The sequence below is a fragment of the Aphelocoma coerulescens genome, chromosome 5 (genome assembly GCF_041296385.1).
Source record: "Aphelocoma coerulescens isolate FSJ_1873_10779 chromosome 5, UR_Acoe_1.0, whole genome shotgun sequence".
In the NCBI taxonomy this organism is placed as follows: Eukaryota; Metazoa; Chordata; class Aves; order Passeriformes; family Corvidae; genus Aphelocoma; species Aphelocoma coerulescens.
Window position 1 is genome coordinate 13,781,479 of NC_091019.1, and position 27,733 is coordinate 13,809,211.

The 27,733-nt window shown below is 50.4% G+C and overlaps 1 protein-coding gene across 2 annotated transcripts in view; it reads left to right on the forward strand.

Moving 5' to 3' along the window:
• The first annotated feature begins 260 nt into the window (after window positions 1–260).
• Window positions 261–27,733, forward strand: part of BAHD1 (bromo adjacent homology domain containing 1) — a 35,856-nt gene continuing 8,383 nt past the window's right edge. Inside the window, exons 1-4 of one of the 2 annotated variants that reach the window (XM_069016651.1) lie at window positions 261–463; window positions 20,290–21,933; window positions 25,030–25,391; window positions 26,989–27,148. In XM_069016651.1, coding sequence (XP_068872752.1) covers window positions 20,307–21,933; window positions 25,030–25,391; window positions 26,989–27,148 — 2,149 coding nt within the window. In that variant the 5' untranslated portion in view covers window positions 261–463; window positions 20,290–20,306. The remainder of the gene's footprint in view (window positions 464–20,289; window positions 21,934–25,029; window positions 25,392–26,988; window positions 27,149–27,733) is intronic. The other variant, XM_069016652.1, reaches the window with a different exon arrangement.

The following is a 27,733-nucleotide window of genomic DNA, read 5'->3' on the forward strand; positions in this document are numbered from 1 at the left end:
GGGGGGGGCGCCGGGGGGGGCTCGGGCCGGGGGCGGGCGCGGCGGCGATTGGCCGGCGGCGGCGGGGAGAGGCGGCCGTGATTGGCCGGCGCGGCGGGGCGAGCGGCGGGCGGCGCGCGGCGATTGGCTACGGACGAGGAAGCAGGAAGGAGGCCGGAGGCGCTCGCGGCTTGCGGGGAGTTCGCGGCAGCGGCGGCGGCGGCGCCCCCGGTCCCTCCTCCGGTCCCTCCTCCGCCCCCTCCTCCGCCCCTCCCGGCCCCTCCGCCGCCCGCTCCGGCCTCCGCCCGCCCGCCCGCTCCGCGACGCCCCGCGGCCAGGGGCGGGCGGCGGCGGTGGTGGCGCCTCGTCCCCATCCCGCAGCCGAGGAGGCGGTGGCGCTGACGCAGCAGCAGCGCGGAGCTCGGGACTCGCGGCGCTCCCGCCGCTGGATTTCTCCCCCCCCGGGGCCTGCGGCAGCCTCCCGGTGAGTCCACACGCGGTCCCCACGGCGCCGGCTCGTCCCTCCGCCCTCGGGAATTCCGCCGGGCCGGGAGCAGGTGCCGCCGCCCCGGGATTTGGGGGGGCGGGGGTACTCGGGGCCACCGGGAACTTCCCGCGGCGGCGGGGGAGCGCCGGGAGGGCACGGCGGACTCGGCTGCGGGTGGGCCGGGCCGGGCCGGGCCGTCGTTACCCCGCGCGGTCCCACCGGTGCGAGGCCGGATCGGCCCCGCCGAACCCCCTCGGGCTCCTCCGCCCCGGCCGCTCGGGCAGCACAAAGGCGGCGGGGCCGGGCCGGGGGGCCCGGGGGAGTTGCGGGGCTCGTGGCCCCGGGGGGCTCCTTGCCCCAGGGGCTGCTCGCCTCGGCATCGCCGGATCGCGGGCGATTCCCAGGGAAAGCCGCCGCTGTCCTCGGCCGCTCCGGATCTCGGAGCTGAACCGGCGCTGCCCGGCCGGGAGTTGGCACAGGACGGGCTGGCGGGGGGTTGGTGTTTTGGGGCTCCCCACGCCCGAACGGGGCGATGAGCCCCTCCTCTGAGGGTAGAGCGGGCGAGTCCGTCGAGTTCCTGATGGTTTGCAGGATGTGATGCCGGGCGGGCTTTGAGCCCTGTGTCCCTGTCAGGCAGGTGCCACCGAGCCTCTTTGGGGGACAGCACCGCAGTTTTCATTTCCATCGTGATTTTCCCCACTTGCCGTGCGCTCCCCGTGGCTCTGGACATCTCTTCTTTCCTGCCGGCTGCTCCGGTGGCCGACGGCTTGTTTCCTCTTCTCCTTTTGTGTAGCGGTGGCTCCTAATGGAGGCAGCTCCGCTGGCTCCCTCTTTTCCAGCTGCTTCTACGAGGCGCAGGAGCCAGCACATGTGACTGGGCAGATCTCGGGAAGACTAGCAAGTGCTCCCCGGGCTCCTGCTCGACAGCCAGCCCCAACACGGGGATACCCACACCCCGATGTCCCTTTCCCTGCCCCGGCACACGGAGACACAGGAACCTCCTCTCTTTCACAAGAGCAGCCGTGAAAACTTAAAAAATACGAGCATTTGGGATCTATTCTGTTTGCCTCTCCCCCTCCCCTCTCTCTTTCCACGAAATGCTTATCTGAAAGAGGTTCTGGTTGTGTTTTGTTTTAAAGAATCCAGCTGCCCCTCGTGCTCGCTCTCCATCTGAAGTCATCATTGTCAGAAGCAGGCGAACCTCAAAGCGAGAGGCTTTGCCGGGCTTTTGCTCGCCTGGTTAATTGATCTGTCCATCAGTTTGCCACAATTAGCGAGTGCTTGCTCCACGCTGAGGGGCTCTGCGGTGTTCTGGGGGACTCGGGGTTGTATTTTAAGGCTTCTGGTCCTTGTGGTTGTGAGAAAGAGTGACACGAGCTGCGTGATAGACTGATGCTTTTGAAATCTTAATGTGATTTAAATACCAGCACGCTGCTGATTGCTTTAGCAGAAATATCCTGCTCACATATTCATCCCGAGCCATCCTTCATGTTTGTCATGTCCTGGCTACCTGAATCGTTCCCGAGCTTCAGCTGGAACTGTCTAAATGTTTGCTGGCCATAGGAAATCTTGTGTTAGTATGATTTACCAGGACATTTTGGATTTAAACATTGATTTCAGTTTGTTTTCCTCATGAACTCAGTGCAGCATTTCCAACTGCTTTCCAGCTGCTCTTCTCAAGCAGAGCAGGAAAGTGTAGCACTACTGATAGGTGTAAAATCAGCTGGAAAATGCCAAACCTGCGGGGGAAAATAATTCCCTGAACTTTGTGTGAGTGGATCCTTTCTGGATGCTTTGTTTGCTGGGGTTGATGGTGACAGTTGCACAGAACAATAAAATGCAACTTAGAAATGTGGGGTTTGGGGGAAAAACAGTCACACCCTTGTGTCTTGAGGCAGAAGTGTTATTTTGGAGGCCACTGACGTGTTCTCATCCAACTGAATCATTCAGTTAAATGTCGGTGTTCTGTCCTTCTTGCCAGTTCATCACCTTTCTGTCACCACTCTGGAAGCCTTAGAGTTTATTTGGTTTTTTAACCAATATCACAGGACAGGTAGGGTTGGAAGGGCCTCTGGAGACCATCCCCACCTAGAGCAGGTGACACAGAAGTGCATCCAGGTGGGTTTGGAATGTCTCCAGAGAGGGAGACAGCCTGAGCAGCCTGTTCCAGTGCTCTGCTACCTTCAATGGAAAGTTCTTCCTCCTGTTGAGGTGCAACTTGTTGTGTTTTAGGTGATGCAAGTTAAATTAGTTTGCTGTGATGGTGTTAATCGCTCTTGTGTGACTTGGAGGCTCTGTGGGACACATGTGCTGGTCCAGTCTGTGCAGATCCGATTTAGGGAGCACCTGGCCATGATTTGGGGGGAAATCCACCCTTCAGCTAAAGCTTTTCTAATGCTGCTGCAGCACTGAAAATAAGCCCTTAGCAGCAAATCTGTCCAAAGTAAACAATTGAAAAATAATTAGGAATGGTAGGCAAAGGCACGCTCACTGCTTGGCATCATGTTTGTATCACAAGCAAATGAATGAATGATGAGATCTGGCTCTGCAAAAACAGGAAGGTGTGCTCAGATGTGCAAATATCGCATCCAAAAGGAGCTATGTGGGGCTTTTTTTGCCCCATCTCCCAGTTAGTTGTCCCCATTTGGACATCAGGAGGGATTTCTTCATGTAAAGGGTTGTCAGGCATCGGAAGGGGCTGCCCGGGGAGGTGGTGGAGTGTCCCTCCCTGCAGGTGTTCAAGGAAGGACTGGATGTGGCATTCAGTGCTCTGGGCTGGGTGACAAGGTGGTGGTTGGTCACAGGTTGGACTCGATGATCTTGGAGGTCTTTTCCATGCTCTCATTGATTCTGGGATCTCAGTTAACCACAGGGATACACCTTCTGGAAGCAGCAGCGGCGGAACAACCCCCACATCCCACCCAGCCAGCCGAACTAAGTCACAACTGTTGTGTTGATAATAATAAATGAAGCAACATTTCAGATGACTGGGAAATACAAAAAAAAAAAACTCGCTAAAAATAAGCAGCCCAAAGAAGTCATAAAGCTGAAAATAGCTTCAAACACAAGCTGTGAGCTGGTAGGGGCTGGGGTGGCTGGGCTGTGACAGAGAGGGATGTGCTGCAATCCCAGTGGATTTCCCCATCTAAGGGCTCCGACTCTCTGGTTTGCTCTCCTGCTTGAACTCACGATGTATTTATGTGCCTGTTTCCAGCAGCTCATAGGTGAGCTGGTTGTATTCCCAGCTGCAGATTTGGGCTGTCGTGAGCTATTCTCCAAGTGTGAAGGCTGGAAGATGTTGCAGTTTTGGTTGCAGACATTGTTTAAAGGGAAGAACAGGATGTTTTGTGGAAGATGCTCAGAAGGAATTGTTCCTTGTGCTTCAGCATGAGGACTGGAGGTTTTGGGTCCTTCAGCAATGGTCACAGCTGTCCAGCATGGCAGCTCCTCTTTTATTGGGACCAAAGACATGGATTTAATGGCAGAAAATACTCAAATTCATGGCCAGATTGTTGCTCTGAGTGAATGAGTTACCTGTAAGAAGACCATCACGATTTAACTCTCTGTGCTTTCACACTTGTACTGGCACCTGATATCCTTGAAATGGGGAAAACACACTTAAATTTAAAACTACTGGGTTTATTTCTTAAAGACAGAAAGAAACGAGATTGTCCAGTTATTGCCCAGATTTGCTACTTTAGCATGGACCTTTTTTATAAATAAAGTAGAATAAAGTAGAGTCACAGTAATTTTTCATGTGAATAAAAAAAACCCCTGCCATTAGAAGAACAAGACACTAGAAAACTTTATCATGCTCACTTTTATCAAAACTTTATCATTCAATGAAGTGAAATGAAGGACTGAAGTTACTAAAAAGAGAAACCAAGGGTACCATTAAGGAAAATAAATATAAATCTGATTTAAAATCAACTCATTTGGCCCCTGTTCTCTTGCCATGTCAATATTTGTGCCATTGGAGTTTAATTGATCTGTTCCATGTTATTTTTTTCTCTGGCCATGTGGGTGAAACCCATATAAAATTAGAGTATGGAGAGCTGGCAGGATGTAAGAAGTGCAGTCAGCTGAGGGAACTGAACCTGAACCTCTTTGTGAAATCTCTGGTCTCTCAAAATTACAATTGTATAATTTCCAAAGAATAATTTGAGCTAAATCATAGTGGAAGCCCCTCAGTGGGGATGGCAGTGATGCTCTGCTTCTGAAGAGAAGTAGTTGAAAATGAGTATGGCTGCTCTGGAGGAGCAGTTATTTTCCCTTCAATCTCCTGATTATTGATATACATTAAATTTCAGGACATCTTCCATAGAGGGTGGGTGGTTATTAACTCCACATGGGTCAAAAATAATTCAAGGGATGCTGTTGATTTTGGCCTGATTTGTGATGCTCACATTTGGCAGTGCTGGGTTCTTGCTGCTTGGTGATGGGCAAACGCATGAATGTGTCTTTCCTTAAATTAAAAAATGTGGGAATGAGCAATGTAACACCCTGCGAGCCTGGTGGCACTGGGCAGTTCCCCCTGGGGTCTGAGCTGTGCCGGTAGCGTGCAGCTAAATAAACACTATTAAATGGGGAGGGAATGTGTGTCACTCCCCGGGAGCACGGTGTGCTCAGGGCCGTGCCGTTGCGCTTTTCCCACGTGGCACGGCCGGGAATGCCGCTTTTATCACCTCTTACAGAAGCTCTGACTTAGATCTGAGGTGCATTTTCAGTAGAGGTGTCTGGCTGGACCTTGTCTGAGGGCTGCTTGGAATCCCTCGGTTTGCCATTCTTCTTCCTTTGCCGTTTAAAATTCCCAGTGCTTTTGGAGACTGGCAGCACAGGATTTTCAGGGGTGCTTGCTGTTACACGTGTAGCCAGGCACCGTGACAGGAGTCTGGTGGCATCGGCAGGGTGTCATCTTATCCCAGGGGGTGGCACAGCCGGCACGGTGGTGCTGGGAGCAGGGAGCCTTTGGGATCCATGTGCCTTGGGGCTCCCTCCTTCCGCTGCCGAGAGAAGGGGGATGCAGCCCGGATGGGATATTTCTCCTGCTGTATTCCCTGGGCACTGCCCTGTTGTGGATGGAAGCGCTCCGGGAAAAGGCACGTGGAGCGGGTGGGATTTGTGTTAAACGTGTGGTGCTCAGGAATAAGATGATGCTTGGGCTCCGAGCTGCCGGGTAGCTGCATTCCTCGTGTCCCAGTTCTCCTAAACAAAGGTATGACTAAAGAAAATGATGATTTTTAGGCTTTCCCCCTTTGTAAGGCACATCACAGGAGCGCTCACTGGCACCCATTGTTCTTCCAGCAGTTTTTGAAGGGCTTTCTCATGCTCAGCTTTGAAACTCTGCAGCTCGGCAGCCTTGATTTTTTTTTTTTTTTTTAATGAAAGATCTTGGCTTTTAGAGGCTGCCTGCATCTCAGTGTTTCAAATTATTTACGAGGCTCTGAGAAATAAAAAACAGGCGTTTTCTTTGCATTGATTTGAATAAAACTGCTTTGCTGGCAGCTGATTTTTCAGTGTCTGAATTATCATCCTTGAAATAAAATTCCAGTGCTAGGGAAGCATCGAGATCCCAGGCATTGCTTCCTACTCACACCGTGCCTGGCCTTCTATTGTTCCTTGCCTGTGGCCTGTGGGAAGCACGGAAAATCGGGAGCTTCAGCCAGCCTTCCCGCAGCACGGCATTATCCGGTGCTTGTCTTCATTGTGTCTCCGAGTGCCTGCGGAATACCTGGAATAGGCTTAAATAGACAGTGGAGGAGAGAAATGGGGAGTTCCGGGATGCGAGGAAAGGATGGCTGAGCTGAGTTTTGGAGGCAGGAGGGAGCAGGCGCCGCGGGGAGCGTGGCCAGGCGGATGCAGCTGGAGCTGGGAGCACCCTCGCACTCCCAGCCCTCGCATCCTCGCCGGGCAAGTCCGGTGAACTAAGGAGCATCTCACCTGGAAATGGATCGAGGGCCACATCCCTGAAATCCCTTCGGGAGCGCTCGTTCTGTTAGGGCACTTGGCAGGTTGAGCGTGTTGTCGCTGGCTCAGGGCTGAGAATTCTGTGAAAAAGAGCAGGATTTGAGACGGGGTGGAGAGGAGTATCGAGGTCTCTGCTGAGGGAGGATGGGGAGGCACCGGGGGGAATGCAGGCAATGAGGATTAAGCTGCAATAATCACATATTGATAAATATGGATGGTTTGGAAGGAGGAGAAAGCAGGAAAGTGCAGGCTTGTGGAGGGAACTAGTAGGCAGTAGGAGGTTTATTTTTAATTAATAAAAAACTCCTAAGAAACAGATGCAGGAGGCATGTTTGGGTTTGTTCCTTTGTTCACCTCAGCCAAAGTCAGTGGAAGGATTCAAGGTTGGAGATGGCTCAGAGTAAGGAGACAGAGCAGCTCTCTCCAAGGTGAGCAGGATAGTAAAGAAAAAGGATTTGGCAGCTATAATTACATGTAGAGAGAGGAAAAAAGAGATTTTATTTAAAATTCTGGCTAAATGCCAGGTGTCAGGATAGCTATGGAAATCCTGACTTGCACAGGTAAATCCCAGCCTGGGAATTCCTTAGGTTTCAGCAAATGGCACAAGCAACAGAAGCAAACCAGGCATTTTGGGGATTTGTTCCTTAAAAATTCCTTGGTAACCCTGACGCTGTGGCATGTCCCTAATTCCTGGAGGTGGTGATTACCTGGAGGTGGCCCTGGCAGTAGTTAAGCATGTGATGGGCAGAGCACCTGGTAAGGGGGAATATGCAATGACTGCTGGCTGCCCCCCCTTTTCCTTCCCAAGAGCTCTGTCATCTTGTCCTTCCTAGATGCTGGATTTTATCAGGGATCTCTAGGGATGTAGTTATTGGGGATTTTTACTGTCCACCTTGTGTTTTGGTTGGAAAGAGGTGAATCCTTTCTGTTAGGACAGGTGGTGTGGTTGGGAAGCACTGTTTAGCCAACCTTCAAAAAAAAGAAAAAGCCATTTTCATTTCTTCCCGGTTCTGTTTCTTCCCATATAGTGGAAGAGGACCCAGGAAATAATTCCCACTTGAGAATAAATTGCCAGCTTTGCTGAAAGTGCAGTCCTGACACCTCTGGGGCTGTAAAGAAGTGATACAAATCCTGTCCCTCTCGGTGTCTGTGGGTCAGCATCATTTACCAGGAAGAACTTCAGCCTAGGGATGAAGTTTTGGATGCAAGTGACTTAATTACAGTGTGGATGGAGCATCGCTCAGCCCACGTGTGATCTGCAGCAGTTCTCCTGCCTGAAACCACTAATGAGCTTAAGAACTCCCCTGTTTTCTCAGCGCTTAACAAAAATTAAATCCTTCCCTCCCAACAAAACGGGTCGCGTGCTCGGCCCGCTGCTTTCATCAGGAACAATGGGTGAGCGCTGACCTTCCTGAGATGCCACCTCAGAGCTCGTTACTGAATAATTAGGGGATCCTTACCCTTCCCACAAAGCTCGGGGGTTGTTTTTTGTATTGATAACGTGACATATCCCAAGGCTCGGCCTTGAATTTCAGGCGCTGGGCTGTTCCAAACTCCATCTGTCCACTAAGTGAATGTCAATCCAATTTAAGCTTGCATATGTTTCCAAGGAAACCATGGGAGGCAGTGGGGAGAAATGGATCATGGAGGGGCAGGGAGGCGAGCGCAGCAGCAGCGCTTTGACTTTTCGCTATTTAAATATAATTAAACCCCAGTTCACTGTAATAACCTTACATAGAGCAGTGTCTGGAGGCCTTGAGGGTTGGATGGTTGCTCTTGGAGCAGCCTGTGTTGTGTGTAAAACAAACACAGTGAATTTAAAAATAAAAAGGAAAGTGGCTTTAGGTGCTTCTGTGAGGCCTCAGTCCAGCTCACAGAGCTGGATCCCAGAATAATTTAGGTTGGAAAAGACCTCCAAGATCATGGAGTTCTACCTGTGGCTGATCACCACCTTGTCAACCAGACCAGAGCACTGAGTGCCACATCCAGTCATTCCTTAAACATCTCTAGGAATGGTGACTCCACCGCTGTCCTGGGCAGCCACTTCCAATGTTTGAAGTCATGGGTTTGGGTAGTGAGGTCCTAATTTTCTTGCTCTCAGGCTGGAAAGCTCATGCAGCCATGTAAACACCTATCCAGCCCTCAGCTGAACAAAGCAAGCTGTGAATGGACCCAAAGGAGTCTTCATAGGCGTATTTAGACCCCCACAAAAATATAAATGGAAACTGTTTAGATAAATTAAGATCAGTGTCCTGGTCATGTTAAAAGAGCCAGGTTGGACAAGACTTGGAGCAGCCTGGGTTAGTGGAAGGTGTCCCTGCCCATGGGGGTTTGTTAATGGGATGATTGTTAAGGTCCCTGCCAACCCAAACCATTCCAGGATAAAACATCTTAATGCTGCATGCTGGTGTACTTGTGTTTGGAGGGCAGTAACAGTGACAGGCCTTGCCTGGGGAGCAGGAAAGCCGCTGAATATTTAGATATTTGTTCCTGATCCCTCAGATCAGCTGCAGGTACTGAGGCTCCCCAAGGGCTCATCCTTCACCAGAGGTGTGAGAACTTCCAGGCACATCCCAGCTCGAGCAGAGGCGTGGAAGGAAAGCTGTGAGGTGTCACTGAGCAGGAGGCCCCAAAGGTAGTTTGGGGTCTGTTCCTTTTGCAGACCCCATGTTGACCACAGCAGAGACCTGACAGAAGTTGTGGCATCCTCTGGGAAAGCATCACTCAGCTCTGCTGGTGCTCCCACATGTGTGGGCAAAGTTGTAAGCAGGGTGGGACGCAGCAGAGCTGGAGACTCAAACACAGACTTTGTGCTTGGTTTCTGTTCAGAAGAAATGAGAGTTTCTCCCTCCCCCCCACCCCCCCCCTCATTTCCAGGAATTCATCTTGAACTGAGAATTAAAATCCTGCAGAAGCCAGGGCTGTAAGTCTGCCTGGCTTTCTGCAGCAAAGTGTGTTTCTGCCTGTTAATACAGCTGTTAAATAAAATGTTTATCTAAGTTATTGAAATGAGGAGCAAGGAGCTAGCTTTGGAGCTCTAAAATGGGATATTATCTGTCATTTTAGTTTGAAGAATGCTGCTGCCTTAAAATGTTTTACTGTGACAAATAGCTGGAGCTGAAATTCTGGTGTCTGGGGATATCCTGCATAGATACATCTCTCCTTGTGCACTGTAACTGCAGTCTGAGGCAGAAACTCCTCAGCTCTGAGCTCTTTGCAGCTGTTGTCCAGCATGAGATCCTCTTTGGATCAAACCTCCCAAGATTTGGACTGCCAACAGCAGAACTGGCCAAGGGGAGGTGTGTGCTGGGCACAGGCACTGGGTATTGTCCTTGGGCCGAGCTGTAGGATAGCAGGGGAGTTCTGGCTGCTTGGGGGGGCTTTGCAGCACATTCCTCCTTATCAGCTGTTTACCCTTCCATGCTGGGCACAGCCTGGGAAAGCAGAGCTTGCTGCAGCTTGCTTGGATCTTCCAGCAGCTCCTGGAAACTTCCTACCAGTTCTCCCGACATTCGACCGGTAGCTGCGAGCGTCTCCCGCTGCCACTTTGGCTCTGCTTCAGCTGGCAGCTCGTGCAGCTCAGGAATCCCTCTGGGATCGCCTCTCCAGTTGCATTTCCCGTGGTCTGGCTTCCCACGTTGTCTCCTTGTACCCCACTCCTTGGAGCCTGTCACTTCTGAACCATGTGCATCTTTTACCCTTGTGCTCCTGTGCTGGTGACTGGGATGAATGAGGGTGGTTTTCCCTTCCCCATCCCTCTGATCCACGTGTTGAACACCTCAATGTGCAGTCAGTGTTCTCAAATCCTATTGCTGATAATGAAGGGGTTAATTCTGATTATTTTTTTGTTTCTTCACTTGTCAATGCTAGGAGTTCCTCAAAAGTTTTGCTGTTTTCTTCCCTATTACAAATATTCTCCTCAAGGTTGGAGGAAGCACGGGGGGGGGGGGGTGGGGGGGGTGGTGGTTTGCAGTACCGGAGCATCCTTTGGCAGAACAGCTTCTGTAGCACTCTTCTCCCCACTACTCAGCACACCTGGATGTTTTGAAGCCACAGCCTGACTTCAAGGGACCTTCCTGAAAATCAGTCGGAGGCACCTGTGGCATTTCCATAAAACTAGGCTGCACTGCTTAAAAAGCTTTGTGGGTCCCCAGAGGAAGTTATAATTAGGCTCTTTTGCCAGAGAGCTGATGGTTTATCCTCTGGAGTTCCCACTGGCTCCATGGTGACCTGCCCTGGTGGAAGAACAGAAGTGTTCAACATCCCCTGAGAATTCAACCTGGAACTCTTGGGACCAAGGGTGTAACTTAGTCATTGTTCTTGACCGTTCCTGATGTTCTTTAGTCTGTTTTCCCTCCTGGCTGTGCAAGGGGCAGTGCAATCCAAGTAATATTTTGGTGTGATGGAGTTTATACGGCCCCCCTTATTGAAAAAGTCTCATCCTAGCCCTGGCTTGGAGAGCTGGGTGTGTTTAATTGCTGTCTTTCCGAACGGCCAAGAGGCGTCACGCACGTGTGGGTCGATAAATGCACCTTAAATGAGTGCATATAAACCAGGTCACTCCCAGCACGGGCTGCAAACCCTGTCCAGTCTATTTAAAGGTGGTATTTGTTGCCTTGACTGATCAAACCTGGGACACAAGCAAAGGTGTGTGTTTAAATACACCTCTAATGATGTGGGTAAGGGATGAAAGAGCTGGGGCAGCTCTTAATGGGAGTTAAATAGGCTCTCACGGAAGCAGTGTTCCAGTGAGCTGGGCTTCTCCTTGTCTAAAGTGGCTGAATTGCCTGTGTTTGCCTTGTGGTTCCTGGGATTTTAACATGTTACAGCATCCAGCTCCTGCTTGAGTTTTCTCTCACCAGATTTCTGATCTGTGCCAGCTGCTGTTTCCTAGAAATGCTCCTCTGGCTGTTCTCGGGACCTTTGTCAACACAGAGTCCCTCTGCTTCCTGGGCTTAAATGATACAATTTGATATAAATTTAAATGATTCCTCTGCTAACACCCTAGGAATTAAGGAACTTGTTCTCCTTGGAGGTGTCAGGTGTTGCAGCACCATTCAGCAGCGCTGCATTTCCTCAGACTGACCTAATATATGAAACCAGTTGAGTTGTGAAATTTTAAGTGGAACTTCTTCTCTTACCTTGTGGGTTACTGATTTGTAAATACTGTCTCAGGCACTAATGGGAGGGAGGAAAGGTTTAAAGCTGGTTTAGGTAGGCTTGGCAGTTCTGCCTTGGCTAAAACCATCTCACCAGAAGATGTGTCAATATACACCTGTATTTGTGGTGATGATTGGTCCTGTATTTTGTGAGGGAAAAAAAAAATTGTGTATTTTAAAGCCACATCTGGACTTTTATTCCAGAAGTTCCCAAACTGTTCTGGGATTCATGGGATGCCAGAATCGTTTGGGTGGGAAGGGACTTTAAAGCTCATCCATTTCCACCCCCTGCCATGGGCAGGGACACCTTCCGCCAACCTGTGCAAGGGCCTCACCACCCTCACGGGGAAGAATTAGATTCTCTGATTCTAGTTCAAATCCAGCAAAGTTGGCTCCAGATTTAAGCTCTGCTCAGCATTCAGTGCAGCACTGTGGTTTACAAGACTTCAGAGAAGGAAAGGGTTTGGTTCCAAGGATTGCAGTGGGAATGCAAAAGTTCTGTAAAGTCTTTCTTTGACTTGTGTTTTGGGTTGGGACTGAAATTCTCAAATGGAAAAGTGCTCAGCATAACTCATCCTCTGTCACCTTTGTCCTCAGCTGGGAACGTGTGGGGTTAATGCTGGTGTTTCAAGTGATGATCAGAAAGTGAGAATAAAGAAGTAGAAAGTCTGTTTTCTTTTGAAATGTCTGTTAAACTGTGAATAGAAAGAGGAATTAAAACCTTTGATGGAGGAAATCCCAGAGAGCTGTTCTGCTGTATGGACAACTTGCAGCCCAGCTGAGGGTGAAGTGGCGTGCTACTACTTTTTAAACCATATAGAAACTAAAAAGGTGTTTCCAAATGCAAGATGATACTGTCTGAAGTACTTATTCTAGAACTGAAAATAATTCAGGTAGCAGTTTTAGTCTGAAGAGGTAGTTCTGGTCAGTGTATTTCAACTGGAGATGAGTCAGAAGACAATCCTCGAAAATACTACATGAACTTGTTCCTTAACAGAGCTTTGTTTTGCCTGCTTGGGTTTAAAGCTTCTGTAAATTTAAGTCGAGGTTATAAACATGCGTGTCTGTTAAATTTTCAAATTCAGGCTGTCTTCTGCACTCTCAGAGATTATAACTCCTAGAGTCCATACCTGGAGCCACAGAGCCAAGGATTTGGACACTGAGGTGGGGCACAGGCAGTTTTGAGGGCCACTGAAGTGAGGAAAAGAAGATGAAGATTATTTAAAGGAAAAAAAATGTTTAAATAAAACGTTTAGTTAAATGTCACATTGAAGGAATACCTTGCCCTTCCCTGAATTCCCTGCATTGCTTTTTTCTCCCCTAAAGCCAATTTTGAGCTTGTTGAGTAGGAACGTGTTGTCTTTGGATCCTGAGGGTGCTGTGCTGACAGTTCCCAGTCAGGAGAGAGTGAATGGAGATCTTTGTGGGAGAGATGTACCGGAGGGAGGAGAAGGGAAATCCGGATCCAGAGATAGGATGGCAGTGACAGCTCCGTGACATGGAGAGGAGCTGGCAGGGATGCACCTGCCCTTGAAATTCCCACAGGCAGCACAGTTTGCAGCCACACGTGTAGAACACGGAATCACGGCGCAGCTTGAATTGTTTAAGCTCAGCAGCTTGAAGGAAGCTCCTAAAGCAGTCGTGGAAGGGTGTGATTATAATATATAGAAGAGCTTTAATATTTACTGTAGAAAAACCTTACACCTTGTTCTTCAAAATAAAGCCTTGGGAATAATTTGTTATTCCATTTTGTCCGTGGAACAGGAAGGGTGCCAGAGCTATCTGAGCAAAGTGACATATGATTGATATTTTACCAGACTCAGCCTTCTGCCACGAAGGAATCGAGTTTGCATTTTGCATATATGAAAAATCAGATGAGCAGGGCTTGTGTGGGTTATTTTTTTTTTTTAAACCTTGATTGGCAAAGCTTGTGCTCCTTCTATAAACATGACTGTGAAAGCTGTCCTGGAATATTTTTGACTTGGTTTTTCAAACTACTTATAGGCATGTTTTAGGGTGTTGTTGGCATAGCTGTCACATGGCAGCTTTGTACAGAACCTATTTAAAGTTGTAACAGGCAATTCTGTGTAAATGGGTGATATTTAATAGATCTGGTATTTTATAGAGTCACAGAATCCCAGAATGATTTGGGTTGGAAGAGACCTTAAGGATCATCTCGTTCCACACCCTGCTACAGGCAGAGACGCCTTCCACTAGCCCAGGTTGCTCCAAGCTCTGTCCAGCCTGGCTTTGGACACTTCCAGGGATGGGGCAGCCACAGCTTCGCTGGGCAACCTGTGCTGGGGCCTCACCACCCCAACAGAAGAATTTCCTCCTGATATCCCATCTAACCCTGCTCTCTGTCAGGGTGGAGCCATTCCCCCTTATCTTGACACTACCTGCTCTTTTTAAAATTCCCTTTCCTTCTTGCTGCTGCTGTTCCCTGGGATATTTCAGGATTGCAATATCTGTGTAAGCTTCAGCCTTCCCGTTTTTTCCAGGTGGTCTAGTGTGCACCTCCCATCCTTTCCTGTGTTCCTCTTGCCTAATCTCTGGACTCTGAATGCCATCATCAAAAGGAAACCTTAGAAACTAGTTCACTGGGGAGTGATGGCAGCAAAAGCCAACTGTCAAAGCATCTCTTTCCATCAAATTGTCAGCCTGGAGACAAGCTCAGCCTCATTTCCACCCCCACATCCTTGGATTCACCTGCAAATGCCAGGGAATTCCTTTGCCCTACCTGGGCTTTCCTTGCAGCAGCATGCTTGAGGCTGCTTATCCATGGTTCTCCATGGGTTGCTGCTGCTGCTACAGCTGGGAGGGTCCTATGGGAAGCACAAGTGATGGATGCTGTTTGGGAATTGCCATATGCTCCATCACACTCTAGAAACCATTAATTCCAAGTTGCCTTCTCATCCTGGTGCATCCCTCCCTAAATTGTTGAGAGGCAAAGAAAATACGTTCCCTCTGAGATAAGGAAGGTATTCGTGTTATCCATCTCTGAGCAAACTAAGGGGACAGAAACAAATCCTGGTCTCTGCTTCCAGTTTTTCCTGGCTTTGGAGTGGGTTTGGAGTTTTGGGGAGTCAAGGGTGGCTTTGCCTGTGGTTAAGCACAGGGTTTGCATCTCTTCTGCAGGGAATGAGTATGAAACTGTGGCTGTGCCATTGCCTCTCAAGCTCTGACCCCACTTGTGCCTATTTCAGTGGGGTTTGGAAGGCTGTGAAGAGCAGCAGAGGCACCAGAGCTTCCTACAGACACACAGAACAACGCTGCTTTATGTTGGAGTCACAAGCAAAAGGCTTGTGACAACTCTTGGGGTAGAAATCTGCAGGTCTTCAAGGCCGTAGGAAGTGGTTTTGCCGGTGTTGATCACGAGTGTGCAGTGAAGGCTTTGCTTTCAGAAACTTGGGGTTTGCTTTAATGCAAATATGTACCAGACCCCAAAGGTTTGGGGCTCCAAACTTGATCAGGGTTTGGTGCCTGATGTTGGAGTCGCTGAGGTCACTTATCAGTCCCCACATTTGTTTTTCACTTCATCATTTCCTGTCTATTCTGCTCGGTGGCAGCCTGTCACTGGCAACGTGACACAGTGTTACAGCTTCTTACCATCGGTAAAGGGGGAAGGAAAGCCGGTGCTTAACGCAAAGGAATGTGCTTTTCCAGGTGTCACATTAATTATCCAAACAACCTGCCTTGTTGTTGATTTTGAGGAAATATCCTCTGACTCTCCTCCATGCTTGCACATTGTTCACTTCCACTGGTGTTTTCCATCTTGTCCCCTTTTTTCCTCCCCTCTTTTCCCCCCCCCATTTCCCCCTCCTTTCTTCCCTTCCCCCCACTTTTTCCCTTTTTCCCCTACTTTTTCACTGTCCTTTCCCCTCCTTTTCTTTTTCCCCTCCTTTTCCTTTTCCCCTTTTTTTCCCCCTTTCCTCTTCCCTGAGAATGCTGCTTGCTGAGGCTGCAGAGAGTGTGAGAACAGCCAGCGAAACGTAATTTTGGCTTCCCCAGACAGAGCACTGCCACTAGGCAAGATCTGAAACCAGATAAGGAAGGCTGAGCCAGACCTTCCCAAGGAATCAGCCGGGGAGCTCCTCGGGGGTGTTCCCAGCTCTGGCTCCGGGTAGTGCAGGTCGGGCCTGCGCCCGGCCGGATTCGCTCCCTGTGCCGCTGCTTTTGGACGCATTCGGCACTCGGGGTGTGAAGCCCCGGGCTCTCATTGCAGTTGTCTGTGATTTATCACGGCCACACACAGGCTGCAAAACTCCCAGCTGGGTGGCTGGAGCACACACAGGCTTTCGCAATGGGAGGGGGGGGCGACGATAATTACGGGTGTTGGAGCAGGGAGTGGAGCAGAGCCCAGTCCAGGACAGCTCCCAGAGATCCTCCTGGCTGTGCCAGAGTTGCCCCACATCCCTTTTTACAAGCCTGTTGGAAGCTGTGGAGGCTGTGTGTCCACATGGCTTTCAGAAGCTGCTGGCAGTGAATCATAGAATGCTGGAATGGTTTGACTTGGAAGGGATCTTAAAGATCCATCCCCCTGCCATGGGCAGGGACACCTTCCACTATTCCAGGTTGCTCCAAGCCTCATGCAGCCTGGCCTTGGACACTTGCAGGGATGGGGCAGCCACAGCTTCTCTGGGCACCCTGTGCCAGTGCCTGGATACCCTCACAGGGAAGAATTTCTTCCCAAAATCCCATCTAACCCTGCTGTGGTGCAATGGTCAGAGCTGTGCTGATGAGTGGGAGAAACCAGCCCTTTCTGCAGCCTGATGAGCTCTGTATAAACAGTTCTCTCCAGAGCTTGTGGATGATGGAGCTTTCAATGGGTCTCTGGAGAAAAATCAGGACTGGACCCTGGGAAGACAAATGCAGCCTCCTACAGCTACAGATTTTCTGAATGTTTGAGAGGGAGGCAATGTTTCCACTCATGGGACGTGCATGACATTCAAGGAACTCAGCCTGGGATACCTGATGCTGCTGCAATTTATCTGGATTTCCCAGAGCTCCTGCAAGCCTTCTTCCATGCAACATGTTCCTTAGAGCACCGGGAATTACTTGTCTGCAAAAGCAACAGGGAGAAAGGAGCCAATCCTCCAGATACTCACAGTTGTAGGGCTGTTGTCACAGCATAAGCTGTTGCAATGGAAATGGATAGACAGGATTCAAGTAGATGGGGCTGAGAGTCATCAGAGTGGTGCCGTGCATGGAGAGGAGGATTGGTGTTGTCGTAACTCTTTGTGTGTTATTGAAGTGCCAAATGGATCAGGAGCTTTAAAAGCTTTAATTTCTGTGCTTTTGGCATCGTCTCTTGGAACGTGTGCATCTCTGTAGTGAAGCTCTGGAGAGGAAATGGGGCTTGAAGGGGTAGTCCCAGACTAGTTTCTTCTAATTTCACTTGCAATCAAGTGCTGGAGAGGGAGAGACAGATGCTGCAGCTGCGTGATTACAGAACATGCAGCTGTTATCACACTTGCTTCTTTTCCTGCTAATGAGGCATCAACTCTCTCCTGAGTTTGCTGTTTGGGTAATGGTTTTATTCTGGCACGAAACTAGAAGTGGTTTTAATTTTTCTTTATTCTGATCTGGTTTGGGTTCAGCAGCTGGCAAGATGGTTTTTCAGAACTAGTCTGGTTTGAGGAAGGAGTTGCCCCAGGGGTGTTGCCTGGAGAAGCTGTGGGTGCCTCATTCCTGGAAGTGTCCAAGGCCAGGTTGGACGGGGCTTGGAACAACTTGGGTTAGTGGAAGGTGTCCCTGACCATGGCAGGGGGTTGGAATGGAATCAGCTTTAAGGTCCCTTCCAACCCAAACCATTCTGTGATTATATGATAAGGAGGCAGCAATTCCAACTAGCTTTAAAATGCTTGGTGGGCTCTGGATGCAGCTGGATAGACTGAGCTGCTTGGAACTTTTATTTCCAACACCTCAATGTCTTCTCGCCATTAATCCATTTCCTCAGCCACAGGCAGTACACGGGTGGTTCTGGTTTAAGTATCTTCACTTTCAGTTCTTCACATTTTTTTGCACTTTCTTGGAGACTTCTGGGCACAGGCGGCTTTTCTCTGCTTTGTGAAGCAATACAAAGGTGGAAAGAGGATGAAGAGCTCTGCCACTCTCCCCTCCCAGCTGGCAAGAGCACAATACTCTCTGGAAGGAAGCTCAGCAGGACTCTGATTTTGAGGAATGATGCATTTGCCTGTCAGAGGGCTGAGTTTTAGCATTGTTCAAAAGCTCTATCTCTCTGTTGTGCTGGGGGACGAGGAAGGATTGCTGGATCCCAGGTGAGCTGGGAGCAGGAGCATCCCCCTCACAAAACAATCCATGCAGTGCAGGTGATTGCGGAGGTGTGGAAAAACCTCTGGGTAGTTCAGCATACTAAGGATGGGTTTTGTTCCATAGGTGCTAGCAGTGAATCATAGAATCCTGGAATGGTTTGGGTTGGAAGGGATTTTAAAGCTCAAACAGTCCCACCCCCTGCCATGGGCAGAAACACCTTCCACTATCCCAGGTTGCTCCAAGCCCCACCCAACCTGGCCTTGGACACTGCCAGAGATGAGACAGCCACAGCTTCTCTTGGCAACCTGTGCCAGTGCCTGAGCACCCTCACAGGGTTATTTCTAATATCCCATCTATCCCTGCCCTCTGTCAGGGTGGAGCCATTCCCCCTTGTTCAAAACCCCTCTCCAACTTTCCTGTAGGCCCCTTCAGCCACTGGAAGGGGCAATTAAGTCACCTCAAAGTTTCTCCAGGCTGAACAATCCAAATTCTCATACATCCCTTTCCCTCAGTTTCTTCCAGCCTTTTCCTAACTTTAGAGCAGCTATGGCATGAACAGTCACACCTACAGCACCCAGTTTTTAGCAGATATTCCAACTCATTGGAGCACGAACCCTCCAGGATATGTGGTGCCAGGCCCGGTCAGGCTTCTGCCTGTGGAAACCTGAGGAGAAGAAGATGCCTGGTGCTGGGGTTAAGGCAAACCATGGCTGTTTTTTTTGGGATTTTCACTTCTGCCAGAGGCTCAGTCTCTCAGGAGGGACAGTAGAAAATAGGATAAAAGTTGCAAGGAAACCACTGGTCCATATAGCCTGGGAAGAGTTGTCCTCCCCAGGGCATGTTCTGCAGGATACCTCCTCTGCCAAATCCTGCTCTGCCTGATCAGTTTTTAAAAATTATAGTCCTCTCCCATACTCCAGAGTTTGCATTGTGGTCAGTTTGTGCAAGAAGAATTCGATTTTGGAGGAAATTCTGTCTGACTTGATCCTCCTGATTCCCAGAGCCTGATTTTCTGATAAGAAAAATGTGGACATATATAAATGCTTGTTCCCCACTGAGCTCTCCTGTTGGGGCACCAGCCATGGGATATATCCTATTTAATGGGATGTAGGGACTCAGTCACCCCAAAACACATTGCCAAGAGCATGACATCTAGAAAAGCACCGTGCAAACCCCAGTGGGTTTCGATTCCTGAATTTCCCTTAGTTAATGCATATATAAGTAAGGCAATTAAAACACATCAGGCTTATTTCAAATAGATAATCTAATTATCAGCTTGATTAAACCATATCAAATGAACAGTTCTTGTAATTCGGGAGCTTTGTTCTAATCACTGCCAAAGCAGTAGGAGCTTTAATTAAAAGCCTCAAAAGTGGCAGACCAGTGTCAATTGAGGGGAATTCCAGCTCGAATCCTGATTGCAGGGAAGAGCAAACCCCTCCTAGGTGGATGCTGATACAAAGATCTTTTCTACCAATAAATGGAATTTGACTATTTTGTAAATACCATTAAATGCAAGTAATTGTCCTTTGCTGCTGTTTCTGATGCTCAGAGACAGACTTAATTAAATCTATTTCACTATCACTCATTTACACTGACATTTTTAATGTCTATAGGTTGCTATCACCCAGCCATATCCTTTCTCAGCCTTGGACCTACAGCTTCTTATGCAAAAGTGTGCTCCTTCAGACTGCAGAATTCCTTAATTAAAAATTGGGTGCTGGATAACTCGGGAAGCCCAGGCTTCTTTTTCCTGCCATGAGGGTATTTTTAGGGCCTCTCTGCCCATCGTGATTTGGTGTTCAATGCCCACAACTTTTATAAAACACAACTACAGGGAATGACAAGAGCAGTGGGCAGCCAGGTTTCAACCTGCACAGGGATTTGCATATATTTAATTTATTAATGTTGGCATGTCTCTGCTTAGTAGCCCAAGTTTTCTTTTCACCTGAGTAGGTGGACTTCTTGTTTTTCTTTTGCCTAATTGTCTCAGAAAATGACACTGGAACAGCCTGCTTGTATCAACATGCAGGCAGTCACAGACTGGGGGTTATTTCTGCTCTGTGCCCTGAACCAGCCTTCAGATTTTGGAGATTTGATGGGAATTTGTGAGGTGTTAACAGCATCAGGGTAAGAGGGAGCTGGGTGAACAGCTCTCTGTCTGGACCTAGCTTTTCCCAGCTGCTGTGACATTTGCCATCACCACCTTGCTTTTAATTACTGTTGTGTTCCATGGCTTAATATTAAACCACATCTAATTCCATCCTGTCTCTTAATTGGCTTAACTGGCCATCACCCAAATAGGCTCTGCTGTATAGAAACAAGCTTCTCCAAATATTTCCTAATTGGCACTTGGTGCTTTGTGAGGAGATGGGACCCTCACAGCGATATTAATAGATGTTTTCTCCCGTTCGTTCCCAGGATTGGACATTGATCCTATGACGCATGCCCGGAAAAAACAACTTTTCCTTCTGAAACACCCAGCTGGTTCTGCTGGCCAGGCCTCGTCGCCAACAGGCAGCAGGAGGATGGACAGGGCCAACGCAGAGCAGCGGGACGGAGATGCCTCGGAGGCTCCGAACTGTCCCAGTGGGTTTGTAGGGAACAACAAAAGCAAGAGTTTGCGTGAAGTGCGAAAGACGTACCCGCTGCGGAGGCGGCTGCTCCCCTCAGTGAGCAAAAAGACCTGCAAGGTGCTCCTCACCAGGCTGGAGGATGTGGCCGGCTCTCTGTCCAAACAGACCCCGAGCTGTAAAAAAAAGCACCTTCCCAGCTGGGTGGAGGGTTTGGGATCTGCTTTGTTCTCGGAAAAGGTTCAGCCTGTGGGAGCAGGCAAGAGTGAGTCATCCGGGGAGAAGTGCACAGTAACTTATCCTGGGTCGGAGCAGGACCTTGATCCTGCTCCCTCGGAGCCCAGGAAGCGCCGGCTGGCCTCGCTGAACGCAGAGGCGGTGAACAACCTGCTGTTTGAACGGGACGATGGCTTGTTATCCGGCAGGCGCTTCCGCAGGGACTCCGGGAAGGCTGCTGGGGACTGTACCCTCAAGGGCTTGCAGTGCAAAGCCAGTGACAACTGGTCTGCCCTGGAAAAACCGGCTGTGAAAACAGGGAAAGGAAAGAACCGGCATGAGCCCAGTCAGAAATGCAATAGCTGTGAGCATTCTCTGGATGAGGTCTTTGATGATGGGGCAAAGAGAGAGGATGGTGCCATCTCCTACCATCCCACCCCAAAGAGACTGGCCAGCCTGAACGCTGTGGCCTTCCTGAAGCTGACCCACGAGAAAGACCAACCCCTGAAGCAGAGGAGTAAATCAGATGGAGAGGGCAAGTCTGAGAACCACTGTTTGAAATCTACCCTCAAATGGGCCAAAGCCGGTCGGAAGAACTGTGTCAAATCCAAGAAAGAAGTGGCTGGCTTAAAAATGGATGGGCAGCACGGCTGGCAAGGCCAGACCCTGGGCACCTTTGGGAAGGGGGAGCAACGGGACTCTTCCAGGCTCTACGGGACGACAGAACCTGTCCCCTACGAGTCGCTGTCTGGCTCCTATGCTAGCACAGAGGGCTTCTACCACAGACTGCCTTTGCTCATGGGAGGACAAGCTTCCATGAAGCCAGAGTATGGAAGACCTGGAGAGAAATCCCCAACCCCCAAACAGGAATTTCATCAGCCTTCCTTTCCCGTGCAGCAGTTCCCTCCTTTGCCTGTGCCCGGGAATCACACGGATTGTGGATGTCTCTATGAATCCGCTGATCTGACTCCGTTGAACGGGTTTTATGTTTATTATGGCCAAAGTGGATACAGTGGCTACTCCCCTTGCTCCATTTATCCCAAGGACGAGCTGTCACAGGCTGCGACCTGCGAGGGTCTCCTGGTATCTCCGGGTTCCTTGCCATCAGGTGCTCATTTCCAGCCCCTGCACTGGTGCAGCTCTCCGTACTGCTGCGGAGAGGGAGCGGCCGTGAGCAGCTACAGCGTCTGCGGCGTGGTGCACGTGCCGGAGGGCAGGATCGGCAGCGTGCACGCGGGACGGAACAGCTACCCCTACAAAATGCCTTTTGCAGCAGGTAAGGTGCAAAGTGCACGCAAATCCTGGCCGGCGTTCCTGGGAGAAAAGGGTGACTCGGTGCGGTGCCTGCTTTCTGGGAGGCAGGTTCCCTTTGCAAGCAGTTCTCAGCTCCACAGCCAAGCTGCGGCTCGGAAGGAATCTGCCTCCCACCTCCCCTTCCCCCGTTTTTAGCCCGGAGGGTTTTTCCCACTGAAAGGTCTTGTTGGTGTGGAAGGCAGAGAATCGGTGAAAGGATTTGGGCAGTGAGAAGGTGACTCACGGCTTGTCGTGCTGGAGCTAAGACTGAGCTTTGATCTGTGTAAAATGAGCAGGGTTCAGTTCCTGCACGCCATCCCGCTGTGCCGATCTGAGCGGAGGGTCGGTAGCACACCAGGATGAGTTACTTCTTCCATCCCAAAACCTCGCTCTGGGGGCTGAGGCATCCTCGGAGAGCCTGTGGAGAAGCAGGCATTGCCTCTGCTGTTAGGATCTTGTGGTGCCAGCTGGGGAGTGCAGGCTTTTTGGATTCCATGGATCAGAGCTGGCAGGGCTGCATAGGGAGTTTCACCATGGTGGTCTAAGTGCCAGGCGCACTGTTAGTTTGAGAACTCTTGGTCCCATCTTTGCGCTCCGTGTCTGACAATGAAGCCCTGGAATGAGGAGGGGTGAGGGGGTGTGGAAACATCATTACCTGCCTGGCTCTCGTCTGTCCCCGCCTGCTTTTCAGACTTCCTGCTTTGTCTTGGAGCTTTGCCTCTGCCATTGAAAAATACCTTTTTAAATATTTAAAAGTGGAGCTTTGTGTGGGGGTTATCAGACACCAGCACTGTGTGTAAAGCCATTGGGCTGGACAGTGCAGCAAACAGTCGGTCTGTAGAGGAGGCTGCTCTCCAGCTGCTGGGAGTGCCAACGTGGGATCTTTCCGCTAACCACGTGTTCCAGCCAAGAGCTGGCATGACTTACCCACTGAAAACAGATTTTCAGGTAGGTGGATGGAGTTTTGGTTCAAGCGAGGCTTTGTCATCTTCCGTTATAGGAAGCTGCTGAAACTCGGGAGCGTTTGGTTGAAGTGTAATTTCTGTTTTCCCGAAATATCCCTGCTGTCATGGTGCTGCTTCCTACGGCAGCAGCCAGACAGGGCTTGCTGGTGGCTTCAGAGCTCTTGAAAGTGGAATGCTCACAAGACAACCAGCTCAGCAGTGTGTTCTTGCCTGACAGTTTCTGTGTAGTGCCCCAAGGTCATACCAGTCTGCTTTGTTCCTCAGCTTTTGCACGCTGGTGCCTCTGATTTGTGCAGCCGGAAGGATGCAGGCAGTGCAGATGGAGTATTTTCCAGAGCTCAGCCCTCCCTGTGGATTCAGTGGTTCCTTCTGGTGCTGGCAAGGGCAGCAGCAGTTCCAGGAGTGGGTATTTGCTAGTGTGTCACCCCACTACTGAGATCTCCCTTGCTGTGATTTCCTTCCTGGGAGCAACTTGGATTTAAAATCTATAACACTGCAATCATTGAGATTTTGGTTTGTGGATTGAAGCATATAAGGAGGTCTCAGAGAATATTAGCAGGGCCTTAGGCTTAGGGATTGATTTTTTTAGAATTATGCACCTCTGAAATATTTTCCTTCCCTAGGGTGGGGCATTTGAGTGAACTAAAGGAGCACTTTGGCTGCAAGCAGCAGGCTCTCATCAGAGGGGGATCCAGCTTGACATGCCAAATGCTGTGTGTTACGTCTGTCTGATTTGGTGTCTTCCAAGTGTTCATAGGGGAGTATCAGTGTCTGTGTGGTACAAATCCAGGGACTGGGCTGTGATCTTGGGCGATGGTTGTGGGCAGTGTGGAAGCACAGTGGTTGGGAAGGAGCTGGGACAGGTTGTGAGAGCTACTTTAGTGCCAGTGCCATCGGAGAGGCTGGGAATGTGTGTGACCAAGTGTGTGCCAGCAAGAGCAGCTCTGCACCAGGGCCCTGACGTTCAGTAGAGATTTTTGTGAAGCTTTATCCTGCTGTAGCTCAAGCTTAAAAGCTGCTTTTGTAAGCAAAATACTTGAGAGGTGATTCCTTGCTCCATGTGTCCTGTGCCTGCCAGTGCCTGCATCCTGATGTCCAGGCACTCCAGGGGTTCCTGTGGCATTTGCTACTCAGGGTTGATTTTGATTTAAATGATTGATGATGATGATGGTCTGTGGCATCCCTTGTACTCACAGCTCCACAGTGGCTTGGTTGCAGCCCCTTAGGGAGGGTAAGGTGAGAGGCAGGAGTGAATAACTTCCCATCTCTGCAAGGGGTCCCAGCAGTTTTTTGGCTGGAGCTGAGTGACTTCAGGTGGAATTTTCCCTTCAGATTTGTAAGCTCTGGTCTGAGATATCTCCTGGAGCCTGACTGGAGCTGCCCTTTGGTCACCCCAAAAAGCACACTCTCAGGTTTGGGGAACAGGGATGCATCATGTATTGGTCCAGGAGCTCTTTTCCTGGTGATAGGGGGTAATTGCAACTGCTTCTTCCCTTGACCTGGGTTGAGGCTTGTTTGTGACTCTGAGCAGAGCGAGGTATTTCTGGGATACTCTGAGGCAGCGTCAGCCAAATTCCAGCCTGCTGAGGTTCCTGTGTCTGCTGCAGAGACACGGTTTTGCTGAGGGTGCAGCATCTTGTGGTTGTGTTCCACCTTGTTTCATCTTTCTTGACATAATTTGGAGAATCTTCTCAATTTTCCCTGATTAGTAGAATTTGGCTTTTTGAAAGAAGCTGGCTGGTTTTGGCAGTGTGATTTAATCCTTCCCATTGTTTCGATAAGCCTTTTATTTTTTATACATATTGACAGGCTGGAACTGCTTTGGATACTGGCCAGCCTTGTGTGTATTCCTGGCTGGCATTACTTGGGATTCAGATGGGTTTGTTGTGGTGCAGTGTCATCGGCAGAGCACTGGAACACGCAGGCTCGGAAATGGCTTTGCTTTTACAATCCAGTGACAGTGCAAAATGAAGTTACAACCCGGAGAGTCTTTACTGCTATAATACAATAAAGGGGATTTCAGGGAAAAGCGGCCGTGGTGTGGGACAGTCCCGGCTGTGTAGTTGCTTTAGGTTCCAGATGAGATCCGTGACTCATTTCTTCCCTTCCCTCAGAAGGCTGCAAGTCTCTGGACCAGCTGAACCTCACAATCCCGGTGGCAGGACACCCCGCGTCACCTGTCCACCCGCTCTCAGGATGTCCTGTGCCCAGCGTGCCGCCAGCTGCAGAGCCCGTTCCTCACCTGCAGACCCCCAACTCTGACCCTCAGACCATGGCCCGAGAATGTCCTCAGAGCTCCAAGCCTCCCAGCGGCTCCAAGTCTGGGCTGCGGAATACTCCAGGCTGCCTGCACGCCTCCAACAGCAAAGCGACAGGGGGCCATTCCCACCCCAAGCAGCAGCGGATCAGCCGGCGCAGAGCCACCAATGGCTGGATCCCCGTGGGCACGGCCTGCGAGAAGGCTGTCTATGTCGTGGTAGGTGTCTGAGTGCTGGGGCTGGCCAGGGGCAGCTGCCTGTGCACCTCCAGGCATGAGGGCTTGGGAGGTCTGGGGCTCGCTTCCAGCCAGAGGTGGTCACTAGGTGCTGTCTAGAACCTCTCGGTGAAATTCCGATGGGAGCAGAGGCGCTGCTGGCTCTGTTCCCTGTGTGCCCTGGTGTTACCTTGCACGACGTGGTTTGGGAGGGGAGGAGAACCTGCTACTCCTGTGCTGACCTCAGCTGAAAGGTGACAGATCCTCCCGGCTCTGGCATGTACAAGGGTGGCACCTGAGGCACATGGGAGTTCATCCTTCAGGGATCATCCTCCAGCTGCTTTCTCCTGGGTAGGGCAAACCTGTCTGAGAAGGTGAGGGTTGTTGTAGCCTCAATTATAAGGGGCAGGTCTAGAGGCAGCTCTCATAAGGTGGCTGTCATTGACGGTGTCTGTAGCCCCACAGGGATCTCCCAGAGCACAGAGGACTAAGACAGTATGCTGGCTCCCAAATGGAATTTTTCTAGCACCCAAAATCCCCTTTCTTGTAACTTACATGGTGGCATGGCCAGTTGCTCCTCCAGGGATTTCCTGTCTGTACTTTCCCATTTGTTGCGTTCAGGGGCAGAGACTGGTTCCTGTAAGATGGGAGATTTCCTGCCAGGGAATTCAATTAGCTCCAATCAAGTCCACTTCAATTGTGAGAGAAGGCAATATCCTTCATCTTATTAAAGCATAAGAGCTTGAAATGGGCCGCACGTGGTGTCTGGGAGGGTGGGACAAGGCACTGATGTGCAGTAGATGTCAGGAGGAAGGAGGGCCGTGGTCCAGGCAGGATCTGTGCCGCTGCTTGGTGTGGTGCCACAACCTCGGGCTGCTGAGAACAGCAGCCAGGGCAGGTTTTGGAGCTTTAGCCTTTGGGACTGTGTTCAGGTGCCTAGGGCTGTGCCAGAATGAAGCCTGTCAAGGCCAGGGACTGGCCTTGTGCATCCATCCCTCAGGCTGTCACACCCCAAAGGAGCAGTGAGGCGTTAATCTCCTTACAATGCTTCCAGTCCTGCCTGGGAGATCTGGGGGTTAAACCATCCTGCTCAGGCATTCTGAAATTAAACTTGGAGCAAAAGCAGACTAAAAACCCCCGTTCATAGTCCCCAAAGCGATCATTTTGTACTGTCAGAGGGTACAAAGGAATCACTGGCAGTCCTGCTAAGGAAGGCTTTGTGCCACAGCCTCCCTGCCACTCCCTGCCCTGCTCATGTCAAATATTTCATGTTTTATTGGTTTTCTTACAATGTTTGTATCAGAGAAACACATTGCATTCAAAACACACCTAGTTTTCGGTGCCTTTGAATAGAAAGGAAAAGCAGGCCTCCAGGTAGGCAGGTGGAAAGGTGATTTTCCTGAAGATTGTGGTTTTGCATGCAGAATGGAAGGAGCAAGTGTGTTTTAATTTGAAATAAGAGTATTAATTTCAGCAGGTAGGGCTTTTGTGAGATGTGCTGTCCCCGGTGAGCTGCTCCTCACTATGGTCACTATGGAGGAGAACCATGAAGTCGCCCTTTGCCTGTTCACGGGGGTTGTTTTGGTTCCTGTGTGTGCAGAACGAGCCAGAGCCGGCTGTGCGTAAGAGCTACCAGGCTGTGGAGAGGGACGGGGAGATCATCCGGGTGCGGGACACCGTGCTCCTCAAATCGGGGCCCCGCAAGAAATCCATGCCCTACGTCGCCAAGATCTCCGCACTCTGGGAGGACCCCAAGACAGGTACTGTGCCAGGAGAGTGTGTGTGTGCTCAACAGAGCAAGCTGGAAGCAGGGAAGGGATGCATCTCAGGAGAGCTGCAGGCTGGTTAGGGTGCCAGGGTGATGGAGAGGAGATTAGCAGGGAAGGGATGCATCTCAGGAGAGCTGCAGGCTGGTTAGGGTACCAGGGTGATGGAGAGGAGATTAGCAGGGAAGGGATGCATCTCAGGAGAGCTGCAGGCTGGTTAGGGTGCCAGGGTGATGGAGAGGAGATTAGCAGGGAAGGGATGCATCTCAGGAGAGCTGCAGGCTGGTTAGGGTACCAGGGTGATGGAGAGGAGATTAGCAGGGAAGGGATGCATCTCAGGAGAGCTGCAGGCTGGTTAGGGTGCCAGGGTGATGGAGAGGAGATTAGCAGGGAAGGGATGCATCTCAGGAGAGCTGCAGGCTGGTTAGGGTGCCAGGGTGATGGAGAGGAGATTAGCAGGGAAGGGATGCATCTCAGGAGAGCTGCAGGCTGGTTAGGGTACCAGGGTGATGGAGAGGAGATTAGCGCCATGGCTGCCAGTTGGATTGTTCCAGGAACTGAAATGCTCCTTAATCACTC